Genomic DNA, 11931 nt, shown 5'->3' with positions numbered 1-11931 from the left:
TGATTTTGATGTAGGGGCATTTAAAATGTCCAAAGTGTGTCTTGTTACAAGGATGTGGTGCACACTAGTATTTATACAATTAAATGAAAGAGAAACTAGTATTAACATCTATGTTAGTGTCAAAGCAATTTCATTGTCAGATATTTGAAGGAGACACGAAAATGAAATATCAGTGAAATTTGTTGCAGCCGTGATGCCAAGATGTAAGATTTTTGTTTGACACGTAATTGTTTTAGAATTGAGCATAAAGGCACGATATGAAGGGAAGGGTAAACAGGACCTGATATCTGATCGTTATTACAGACTATCCAAACATCCTTTGGTCTATCTGTACGTTTCGACGGAGCCAACACTGCAACCATAGAGGTGCCATACCAGTACTGGAATGCTACTTGTGGTCTGTGCGGAACCTTCGATGACGACAGATCCAACGATTTCCGCCTCCAGGATGGAAGTGTCGTAAGTAGAACTCTGCTCTCTTATTACCTTCTTTCTCAATACCCTGTCTATCAGGGTATTTGATTGTAGGAAAGAGACATGTTCCGTATGTGACTGGACTTTGATGTAATCAGTGTTGTGGATGTAACAGTGACCTGATCGTGCAGCTGTACCCAAAAGTACCAATTATTGTGTTGACGAATGTGGTCCTGTTTGCAGACACCGTACCAGAATGTCTTTGGTAATGACTGGGTTCTGAATGAAGAGGAGTGCGATACCACAATTCTCCCGCCCCCTGATGGCTGTGATGACCCCGACGTGCAGCAACGTGTGGAGGACATCTGCTACATCTTCATCAATCCTGACGGTGAGAAGATGGAGATGATTGAATTTCACTGAGGCACACTACAGTACTCGTGTATTCTATGAGTAGATGAGTCGATATGATATGCAAAAAGTTAAAGCAATCTATTGAAGCATTAAAAGAGGGCAAATTAGAAAATGAGCGTGGTAAGCAGCTAGAGTATGGTACATCCTATCTGACTATTTGTCTGATGATTTCTAATCACCTCGAATAGAAAAGTGCAGTGGAATTTCTCAGTCTCTTTTCTTTTTTCTGTGTGTGTATTTTTGTTTGTTGTTTGTGTAGTATCCAAGAGCTTATATTTGCAGCTGTTTCTTGCTTTCAGGTCCCCTGGGAGGCTGCTCCGACTTTGTGGACGTGAGTGATTACTATGATGCCTGCGTCTTCGACCTGTGTTTCACTGACCCTGACAACGACATCATATGCGGAGCCCTGCAGGAATACGTTCAGAAGTGTCGAGGAGAAACAAATGGCATCTTGGCTGGGGACTGGAGGGCGTCTGTAATCCAGTGCGGTAAGTATTTTTGTGTCATGACACTTATGTTGTATAGTGGAAAGCTGTTTTGGCTGATCATCAGAATCTAGAGGTGCAAAAAATAAAGCCATGTGATCAGATATCATGAAGTGCGTGTCAAGAGTCTCTGACATGACCCTCTGTGCCGTGAGGATGAGATGCAGCTTTTGAAAGACGTCGAAAGTCTTTCGGTAGGTTTGGAAGAAATAAGTGAAATATTGTGGAGTCATGAAAGAAGAGTGCAGATGCTGAATGACGGTAGTGCATTTTGCGTGAAAACTGTAAATCTGTACAGTTGTGAATGTCCCCGACAGTACTGACTTTATATGACTTGTGTGAGCACTTTGTGTTTTTGGTGATGCCGATCGTATCCGGTGTAAGTAATGTACAGCTTTCGTGGTGATGAATGGGTATTTCACTTGTTGTATGTTCTTGTACGTTGTAAATGACGTTCAAGGTATATCCTTGCCTAAAAACTGTCTTTATTCAGGGTTTGAGTGTCCGAGTGGAACAGTGTACGAATCTTGCGGTAGCGCCTGCCAGCCCAGCTGTGCTGATCCAGATGCCGACCTGAACTGCGGACTTCCCTGCCGTGAAATCTGCAGCTGCCCCGAAGGACTGCTGGACGACGGCGGAACATGCGTGCAGCCAGAGGATTGTGGTTGCACTCTTCCAGACAGAAGCTACATCTCGGTGAGTGTGGCTTTCCTCCTTTGATGGTAATATTTGAGCTTAAGTTTAATAAATCGTTGAACACTGTGATTAATGTCGTGTGGATTGAAAGCAAATGGAGATGCAAATGGCTTGAAAAGAAGACCATGGTCTAAAGCAAATCTAAATGATTGGTATTGGCACAAACAGGCAGGGGATGTGTACGTGAACGATGACTGCTCCGAGATGTGCAGCTGTTCTGGAGGCACTTTGGAATGTGTGGCATACGCGTGCGTGGAGAACCAGGAGTGTAGGATCAAGGGTGGTGTGAGAGACTGCTACTGTCGGGACGGCTTCACCTACAGCAATGGAGAATGCACCAGAGGTAAGTCATTTGAGTAATAGATACACTGTAGAGAACGCGGGGCGGCGATGAGCCTTACTGAGCTGTGTATTTCAAGCCTTTGGTCGTCTTGTCTGAGAAGAAAAACTGAAGGTAGACGGGAAACCTCATATTTTGAAGAAGCACAATATTGCAAGAGATTTTGATAGTGTTTGGTAGGTGTGTATGGACTCCATTTGTGAGTGCCAGTGATCTCTCTTTTGTGGAAATGTACTTGCATGTGTTCTCTTTTTATGCTGTGCATGTACTTTTGTATGTGATGAACACCGTACTGTTTTGAAAGAGGAAACCAATTAAAATAGAAGGAAGTCTGCAAGAAATGCGAGAGGTGAAAAAAACCGTTAAGCTTACTTGTGGCAGATGGCAGACATCTGTAGTGTAGGCGGCCAATTGTATATTTTGTTGGGAGAAGAAGTGAGGGCTTCTGGCTGCCACTATTCAGAGTGCTTTAATTACCTTCCGACTGCTTCTCTGAACAGCGCCTGGAATCTGCACCGTGTGGGAGATCCGCACTACACTATGTTCGACGGTGGTCGTCATGACTTCCAGGGCGACTGTGAGTACATGCTGGTGAGGCCGTGCAGCGACCGCACGGACCTTGTGGATTTCCACTTGTGGGGAGACAACGTCAAGAACAACCCATCGGACCGAGTGTCGTACCTGCGCAAGGTGGTACTAGAGGTGAATGGCACTAGCTATTCGATCGAGCGGAATAGAGTGGTTCTAGTCAACGGTGCAAGGCGGACGACACCCTTGAGCTTCATCAACGGCATCACTATTCGCTCGGACCGGTCTTACGCGGTAAGGGAATGATGGCTGGTTTACTCAATTGTGGGTCAGCACATCAATTGATATTGATTTTGATGTAGGGGCATTTAAAATGTCCAAAGTGTGTCTTGTTACAAGGATGGATCGATTAGGTGCACACTAGTATTTATACAATTAAATGAAAGAGAAACTAGCATTAACATCTATGTTAGTGTCAAAGCAATTTCATTGTCAATTATTTGAAGGAGACACAAAAATGAAATATCAGTGAAATTTGTTGCAGCCGTGATGCCAAGATGTAAGATTTTTGTTTGACACGTAATTGTTTTAGAATTGAGTATAAAGGCACGATATGAGGGGAAGGGTAAACAGGACCTGATATCTGATCGTTATTACAGACTATCCAAACATCCTTTGGTCTATCTGTACGTTTCGACGGAGCCAACACTGCAACCATAGAGGTGCCATACCAGTACTGGAATGCTACTTGTGGTCTGTGCGGAACCTTCGATGACGACAGATCCAACGATTTCCGCCTCCAGGATGGAAGTGTCGTAAGTAGAACTCTGCTCTCTTATTACCTTCTTTCTCAATACCCTGTCTATCAGGGTATTTGATTGTAGGAAAGAGACATGTTCCGCATGTGACTGGACTTTGATGTAATCAGTGTTGTGGATGTAACAGTGACCTGATCGTGCAGCTGTACCCAAAAGTACCAATTATTGTGTTGACGAATGTGGTCCTGTTTGCAGACACCGTACCAGAATGTCTTTGGTAATGACTGGGTTCTGAATGAAGAGGAGTGCGATACCACAATTCTCCCGCCCCCTGATGGCTGTGATGACCCCGACGTGCAGCAACGTGTGGAGGACATCTGCTACATCTTCATCAATCCTGACGGTGAGAAGATGGAGATGATTGAATTTCACTGAGGCACACTACAGTACTCGTGTATTCTATGAGTAGATGAGTCGATATGATATGCAAAAAGTTAAAGCAATCTATTGAAGCATTAAAAGAGGGCAAATTTGAAAATGAGCGTGGTAAGCAGCTGGAGTATGGTACATCCTATCTGACTATTTGTCTGATGATTTCTAATCACCTCGAATAGAAAAGTGCAGTGGAATTTCTCAGTCTCTTTTCTTTTTTCTGTGTGTGTATTTTTGTTTGTTGTTTGTGTAGTATCCAAGAGCTTATATTTGCAGCTGTTTCTTGCTTTCAGGTCCCCTGGGAGGCTGCTCCGACTTTGTGGACGTGAGTGATTACTATGATGCCTGCGTCTTCGACCTGTGTTTCACTGACCCTGACAACGACATCATATGCGGAGCCCTGCAGGAATACGTTCAGAAGTGTCGAGGAGAAACAAATGGCATCTTGGCTGGGGACTGGAGGGCGTCTGTAATCCAGTGCGGTAAGTATTTTTGTGTCATGACACTTATGTTGTATAGTGGAAAGCTGTTTTGGCTGATCATCAGAATCTAGAGGTGCAAAAAATAAAGCCATGTGATCAGATATCATGAAGTGCGTGTCAAGAGTCTCTGACATGACCCTCTGTGCCGTGAGGATGAGATGCAGCTTTTGAAAGACGTCGAAAGTCTTTCGGTGGGTTTGGAAGAAATAAGTGAAATATTGTGGAGTCATGAAAGAAGAGTGCAGATGCTGAATGACGGTAGTGCATTTTGCGTGAAAACTGTAAATCTGTACAGTTGTGAATGTCCACGACAGTACTGACTTTATATGACTTGTGTGAGCACTTTGTGTTTTTGGTGATGCCGATCGTATCCGGTGTAAGTAATGTACAGCTTTCGTGGTGATGAATGGGTATTTCACTTGTTGTATGTTCTTGTACGTTGTAAATGACGTTCAAGGTATATCCTTGCCTAAAAAATGTCTTTATTCAGGGTTTGAGTGTCCGAGTGGAACAGTGTACGAATCTTGCGGTAGCGCCTGCCAGCCCAGCTGTGCCGATCCAGATGCCGACCTGAACTGCGGACTTCCCTGCCGTGAAATCTGCAGCTGCCCCGAAGGACTGCTGGACGACGGCGGAACATGCATGCAGCCAGAGGATTGTGGTTGCACTCTTCCAGACGGAAGCTACATCTCGGTGAGTGTGGCTTTCCTCCTTTGATGGTAATATTTGAGCTTAAGTTTAATAAATCGTTGAACACTGTGATTATTGTCGTGTGGATTGAAAGCAAATGGAGATGCAAATGGCTTGAAAAGAAGACCATGGTCTAAAGCAAATCTAAATGATTGGTATTGGCACAAACAGGCAGGGGATGTGTACGTGAACGATGACTGCTCCGAGATGTGCAGCTGTTCTGGAGGCACTTTGGAATGTGTGGCATACGCGTGCGTGGAGAACCAGGAGTGTAGGATCAAGGGTGGTGTGAGAGACTGCTACTGTCGGGACGGCTTCACCTACAGCAATGGAGAATGCACCAGAGGTAAGTCATTTGAGTAATAGATAGAGAACGCGGGGCGGCGATGAGCCTTACTGAGCTGTGTATTTCAAGCCTTTGGTCGACTGCTCATCTTGTCTGAGAAGAAAAACTGAAGGTAGACGGGAAACCTCATATTTTGAAGAAGCACAATATTGCAAGAGATTTTGATAGTGTTTGGTAGGTGTGTATGGACTCCATTTGTGAGTGCCAGTGATCTCTCTTTTGTGGAAATGTACTTGCATGTGTTCTCTTTTTATGCTGTTAGAGTACAAGATCCAGTCAGGTCATGCATGGTAAAAGAGCATGTACTTTTGTATGTGATGAACACCGTACTGTTTTGAAAGAGGAAACCAATTAAAATAGAAGGAAGTCTGCAAGAAATGCGAGAGGTGAAAAGAAACGTTAAGCTTACTTGTGGCAGATGGCAGACATCTGTAGTGTAGGCGGCCAATTGTATATTTTGTTGGGAGAAGAAGTGAGGGCTTCTGGCTGCCACTATTCAGAGTGCTTTAATTACCTTCCGACTGCTTCTCTGAACAGCGCCTGGAATCTGCACCGTGTGGGGAGATCCGCACTACACTATGTTCGACGGTGGTCGTCATGACTTCCAGGGCGACTGTGAGTACACGCTGGTGAGGCCGTGCAGCGACCGCATGGACCTTGTGGATTTCCACTTGTGGGGAGACAACGTCAAGAACAACCCATCGGACCGAGTGTCGTACCTGCGCAAGGTGGTACTGGAGGTGAATGGCACTAGCTATTCGATCGAGCGGAATAGAGTGGTTCTAGTCAACGGTGCAAGGCGGACGACACCCTTGAGCTTCATCAACGGCATCACTATTCGCTCGGACCGGTCTTACGCGGTAAGGGAATGATGGCTGGTTTACTCAATTGTGGGTCAGCACATCAATTGATATTGATTTTGATGTAGGGGCATTTAAAATGTCCAAAGTGTGTCTTGTTACAAGGATGGATCGATTAGGTGCACACTAGTATTTATACAATTAAATGAAAGAGAAACTAGTATTAACATCTATGTTAGTGTCAAAGCAATTTCATTGTCAGATATTTGAAGGAGACACGAAAATGAAATATCAGTGAAATTTGTTGCAGCCGTGATGCCAAGATGTAAGATTTTTGTTTGACACGTAATTGTTTTAGAATTGAGCATAAAGGCACGATATGAAGGGAAGGGTAAACAGGACCTGATATCTGATCGTTATTACAGACTATCCAAACATCCTTTGGTCTATCTGTACGTTTCGACGGAGCCAACACTGCAACCATAGAGGTGCCATACCAGTACTGGAATGCTACTTGTGGTCTGTGCGGAACCTTCGATGACGACAGATCCAACGATTTCCGCCTCCAGGATGGAAGTGTCGTAAGTAGAACTCTGCTCTCTTATTACCTTCTTTCTCAATACCCTGTCTATCAGGGTATTTGATTGTAGGAAAGAGACATGTTCCGCATGTGACTGGACTTTGATGTAATCAGTGTTGTGGATGTAACAGTGACCTGATCGTGCAGCTGTACCCAAAAGTACCAATTATTGTGTTGACGAATGTGGTCCTGTTTGCAGACACCGTACCAGAATGTCTTTGGTAATGACTGGGTTCTGAATGAAGAGGAGTGCGATACCACAATTCTCCCGCCCCCTGATGGCTGTGATGACCCCGACGTGCAGCAACGTGTGGAGGACATCTGCTACATCTTCATCAATCCTGACGGTGAGAAGATGGAGATGATTGAATTTCACTGAGGCACACTACAGTACTCGTGTATTCTATGAGTAGATGAGTCGATATGATATGCAAAAAGTTAAAGCAATCTATTGAAGCATTAAAAGAGGGCAAATTAGAAAATGAGCGTGGTAAGCAGCTAGAGTATGGTACATCCTATCTGACTATTTGTCTGATGATTTCTAATCACCTCGAATAGAAAAGTGCAGTGGAATTTCTCAGTCTCTTTTCTTTTTTCTGTGTGTGTATTTTTGTTTGTTGTTTGTGTAGTATCCAAGAGCTTATATTTGCAGCTGTTTCTTGCTTTCAGGTCCCCTGGGAGGCTGCTCCGACTTTGTGGACGTGAGTGATTACTATGATGCCTGCGTCTTCGACCTGTGTTTCACTGACCCTGACAACGACATCATATGCGGAGCCCTGCAGGAATACGTTCAGAAGTGTCGAGGAGAAACAAATGGCATCTTGGCTGGGGACTGGAGGGCGTCTGTAATCCAGTGCGGTAAGTATTTTTGTGTCATGACACTTATGTTGTATAGTGGAAAGCTGTTTTGGCTGATCATCAGAATCTAGAGGTGCAAAAAATAAAGCCATGTGATCAGATATCATGAAGTGCGTGTCAAGAGTCTCTGACATGACCCTCTGTGCCGTGAGGATGAGATGCAGCTTTTGAAAGACGTCGAAAGTCTTTCGGTGGGTTTGGAAGAAATAAGTGAAATATTGTGGAGTCATGAAAGAAGAGTGCAGATGCTGAATGACGGTAGTGCATTTTGCGTGAAAACTGTAAATCTGTACAGTTGTGAATGTCCCCGACGGTACTGACTTTATATGACTTGTGTGAGCACTTTGTGTTTTTGGTGATGCCGATCGTATCCGGTGTAAGTAATGTACAGCTTTCGTGGTGATGAATGGGTATTTCACTTGTTGTATGTTCTTGTACGTTGTAAATGACGTTCAAGGTATATCCTTGCCTAAAAATTGTCTTTATTCAGGGTTTGAGTGTCCGAGTGGAACAGTGTACGAATCTTGCGGTAGCGCCTGCCAGCCCAGCTGTGCCGATCCAGATGCCGACCTGAACTGCGGACTTCCCTGCCGTGAAATCTGCAGCTGCCCCGAAGGACTGCTGGACGACGGCGGAACATGCGTGCAGCCAGAGGATTGTGGTTGCACTCTTCCAGACGGAAGCTACATCTCGGTGAGTGTGGCTTTCCTCCTTTGATGGTAATATTTGAGCTTAAGTTTAATAAATCGTTGAACACTGTGATTATTGTCGTGTGGATTGAAAGCAAATGGAGATGCAAATGGCTTGAAAAGAAGACCATGGTCTAAAGCAAATCTAAATGATTGGTATTGGCACAAACAGGCAGGGGATGTGTACGTGAACGATGACTGCTCCGAGATGTGCAGCTGTTCTGGAGGCACTTTGGAATGTGTGGCATACGCGTGCGTGGAGAACCAGGAGTGTAGGATCAAGGGTGGTGTGAGAGACTGCTACTGTCGGGACGGCTTCACCTACAGCAATGGAGAATGCACCAGAGGTAAGTCATTTGAGTAATAGATAGAGAACGCGGGGCGGCGATGAGCCTTACTGAGCTGTGTATTTCAAGCCTTTGGTCGACTGCTCATCTTGTCTGAGAAGAAAAACTGAAGGTAGACGGGAAACCTCATATTTTGAAGAAGCACAATATTGCAAGAGATTTTGATAGTGTTTGGTAGGTGTGTATGGACTCCATTTGTGAGTGCCAGTGATCTCTCTTTTGTGGAAATGTACTTGCATGTGTTCTCTTTTTATGCTGTTAGAGTACAAGATCCAGTCAGGTCATGCATGGTAAAAGAGCATGTAGTTTTGTATGTGATGAACACCGTACTGTTTTGAAAGAGGAAACCAATTAAAATAGAAGGAAGTCTGCAAGAAATGCGAGAGGTGAAAAGAAACGTTAAGCTTACTTGTGGCAGATGGCAGACATCTGTAGTGTAGGCGGCCAATTGTATATTTTGTTGGGAGAAGAAGTGAGGGCTTCTGGCTGCCACTATTCAGAGTGCTTTAATTACCTTCCGACTGCTTCTCTGAACAGCGCCTGGAATCTGCACCGTGTGGGGAGATCCGCACTACACTATGTTCGACGGTGGTCGTCATGACTTCCAGGGCGACTGTGAGTACACGCTGGTGAGGCCGTGCAGCGATCGCACGGACCTTGTGGATTTCCACTTGTGGGGAGACAACGTCAAGAACAACCCATCGGACCGAGTGTCGTACCTGCGCAAGGTGGTACTAGAGGTGAATGGCACTAGCTATTCGATCGAGCGGAATAGAGTGGTTCTAGTCAACGGTGCAAGGCGGACGACACCCTTGAGCTTCATCAACGGCATCACTATTCGCTCGGACCGGTTTTACGCGGTAAGGGAATGATGGCTGGTTTACTCAATTGTGGGTCAGCACATCAATTGATATTGATTTTGATGTAGGGGCATTTAAAATGTCCAAAGTGTGTCTTGTTACAAGGATGTGGTGCACACTAGTATTTATACAATTAAATGAAAGAGAAACTAGTATTAACATCTATGTTAGTGTCAAAGCAATTTCATTGTCAGATATTTGAAGGAGACACGAAAATGAAATATCAGTGAAATTTGTTGCAGCCGTGATGCCAAGATGTAAGATTTTTGTTTGACACGTAATTGTTTTAGAATTGAGCATAAAGGCACGATATGAAGGGAAGGGTAAACAGGACCTGATATCTGATCGTTATTACAGACTATCCAAACATCCTTTGGTCTATCTGTACGTTTCGACGGAGCCAACACTGCAACCATAGAGGTGCCATACCAGTACTGGAATGCTACTTGTGGTCTGTGCGGAACCTTCGATGACGACAGATCCAACGATTTCCGCCTCCAGGATGGAAGTGTCGTAAGTAGAACTCTGCTCTCTTATTACCTTCTTTCTCAATACCCTGTCTATCAGGGTATTTGATTGTAGGAAAGAGACATGTTCCGCATGTGACTGGACTTTGATGTAATCAGTGTTGTGGATGTAACAGTGACCTGATCGTGCAGCTGTACCCAAAAGTACCAATAATTGTGTTGACGAATGTGGTCCTGTTTGCAGACACCGTACCAGAATGTCTTTGGTAATGACTGGGTTCTGAATGAAGAGGAGTGCGATACCACAATTCTCCCGCCCCCTGATGGCTGTGATGACCCCGACGTGCAGCAACGTGTGGAGGACATCTGCTACATCTTCATCAATCCTGACGGTGAGAAGATGGAGATGATTGAATTTCACTGAGGCACACTACAGTACTCGTGTATTCTATGAGTAGATGAGTCGATATGATATGCAAAAAGTTAAAGCAATCTATTGAAGCATTAAAAGAGGGCAAATTAGAAAATGAGCGTGGTAAGCAGCTAGAGTATGGTACATCCTATCTGACTATTTGTCTGATGATTTCTAATCACCTCGAATAGAAAAGTGCAGTGGAATTTCTCAGTCTCTTTTCTTTTTTCTGTGTGTGTATTTTTGTTTGTTGTTTGTGTAGTATCCAAGAGCTTATATTTGCAGCTGTTTCTTGCTTTCAGGTCCCCTGGGAGGCTGCTCCGACTTTGTGGACGTGAGTGATTACTATGATGCCTGCGTCTTCGACCTGTGTTTCACTGACCCTGACAACGACATCATATGCGGAGCCCTGCAGGAATACGTTCAGAAGTGTCGAGGAGAAACAAATGGCATCTTGGCTGGGGACTGGAGGGCGTCTGTAATCCAGTGCGGTAAGTATTTTTGTGTCATGACACTTATGTTGTATAGTGGAAAGCTGTTTTGGCTGATCATCAGAATCTAGAGGTGCAAAAAATAAAGCCATGTGATCAGATATCATGAAGTGCGTGTCAAGAGTCTCTGACATGACCCTCTGTGCCGTGAGGATGAGATGCAGCTTTTGAAAGACGTCGAAAGTCTTTCGGTGGGTTTGGAAGAAATAAGTGAAATATTGTGGAGTCATGAAAGAAGAGTGCAGATGCTGAATGACGGTAGTGCATTTTGCGTGAAAACTGTAAATCTGTACAGTTGTGAATGTCCCCGACAGTACTGACTTTATATGACTTGTGTGAGCACTTTGTGTTTTTGGTGATGCCGATCGTATCCGGTGTAAGTAATGTACAGCTTTCGTGGTGATGAATGGGTATTTCACTTGTTGTATGTTCTTGTACGTTGTAAATGACGTTCAAGGTATATCCTTGCCTAAAAACTGTCTTTATTCAGGGTTTGAGTGTCCGAGTGGAACAGTGTACGAATCTTGCGGTAGCGCCTGCCAGCCCAGCTGTGCCGATCCAGATGCCGACCTGAACTGCGGACTTCCCTGCCGTGAAATCTGCAGCTGCCCCGAAGGACTGCTGGACGACGGCGGAACATGCGTGCAGCCAGAGGATTGTGGTTGCACTCTTCCAGACGGAAGCTACATCTCGGTGAGTGTGGCTTTCCTCCTTTGATGGTAATATTTGAGCTTAAGTTTAATAAATCGTTGAACACTGTGATTATTGTCGTGTGGATTGAAAGCAAATGGAGATGCAAATGGCTTGAAAAGAAGACCATGGTCTAAAGCAAATCTAAATGA

The 11931-nt window shown here is 44.6% G+C and overlaps 3 protein-coding genes across 3 annotated transcripts in view; all 3 read left to right on the top strand.

Annotated features, from left to right (window-relative positions):
- The first annotated feature begins 25 nt into the window (after window positions 1-25).
- LOC139731861 (alpha-tectorin-like) lies at window positions 26-1473 on the top strand. The gene is made up of 4 exons (XM_071642737.1): window positions 26-34; window positions 304-459; window positions 658-805; window positions 1128-1473. The coding sequence occupies exons 1-4, from the start codon at window positions 26-28 to the stop codon at window positions 1385-1387; spliced, it is 573 nt and encodes a 190-aa protein (XP_071498838.1). The 3' UTR covers window positions 1388-1473.
- A 2366-nt stretch (window positions 1474-3839) lies between these two features.
- Window positions 3840-4769, top strand: LOC139731922 (mucin-2-like). The gene is made up of 2 exons (XM_071642800.1): window positions 3840-4038; window positions 4361-4769. The coding sequence occupies exons 1-2, from the start codon at window positions 3873-3875 to the stop codon at window positions 4618-4620; spliced, it is 426 nt and encodes a 141-aa protein (XP_071498901.1). The 5' UTR covers window positions 3840-3872; the 3' UTR covers window positions 4621-4769.
- Window positions 4770-4794: 25 nt separating this feature from the next.
- LOC139731860 (IgGFc-binding protein-like) overlaps window positions 4795-11931 on the top strand; it is a 23978-nt gene continuing 16841 nt past the window's right edge. The window contains exons 1-14 of the mRNA XM_071642736.1: window positions 4795-4807; window positions 5040-5242; window positions 5411-5585; window positions 6123-6445; window positions 6811-6966; window positions 7165-7312; window positions 7635-7823; window positions 8314-8516; window positions 8685-8859; window positions 9397-9719; window positions 10077-10232; window positions 10431-10578; window positions 10901-11089; window positions 11580-11782. Coding sequence (XP_071498837.1) covers window positions 4795-4807; window positions 5040-5242; window positions 5411-5585; window positions 6123-6445; window positions 6811-6966; window positions 7165-7312; window positions 7635-7823; window positions 8314-8516; window positions 8685-8859; window positions 9397-9719; window positions 10077-10232; window positions 10431-10578; window positions 10901-11089; window positions 11580-11782 — 2604 coding nt within the window. The remainder of the gene's footprint in view (window positions 4808-5039; window positions 5243-5410; window positions 5586-6122; window positions 6446-6810; window positions 6967-7164; window positions 7313-7634; window positions 7824-8313; window positions 8517-8684; window positions 8860-9396; window positions 9720-10076; window positions 10233-10430; window positions 10579-10900; window positions 11090-11579; window positions 11783-11931) is intronic.

This window comes from Diadema antillarum, unplaced genomic scaffold, assembly GCF_040938485.1.
Source record: "Diadema antillarum isolate AM-2024a unplaced genomic scaffold, OU_Dant_1.0 seq00000386_RagTag, whole genome shotgun sequence".
NCBI lineage: Eukaryota > Metazoa > Echinodermata > Echinoidea > Diadematoida > Diadematidae > Diadema > Diadema antillarum.
The sequence above is the reverse complement of the archived record's forward strand: the minus strand, read 5'-3'. Positions and strand labels throughout refer to the sequence as shown.

Coding starts and splice junctions, on each gene's coding strand:
- LOC139731922 (XM_071642800.1), top strand. CDS start 3,873: ATGTGGTCCTGTTTGCAGACACCGTACCAGAATGTCTTTGGTAATGAC. Junction 4,039..4,360: donor CATCTTCATCAATCCTGACG/GTGAGAAGATGG, acceptor TCTTGCTTTCAG/GTCCCCTGGGAGGCTGCTCC.
- LOC139731861 (XM_071642737.1), top strand. Junction 460..657: donor GCCTCCAGGATGGAAGTGTC/GTAAGTAGAACT, acceptor TCCTGTTTGCAG/ACACCGTACCAGAATGTCTT. Junction 806..1,127: donor CATCTTCATCAATCCTGACG/GTGAGAAGATGG, acceptor TCTTGCTTTCAG/GTCCCCTGGGAGGCTGCTCC.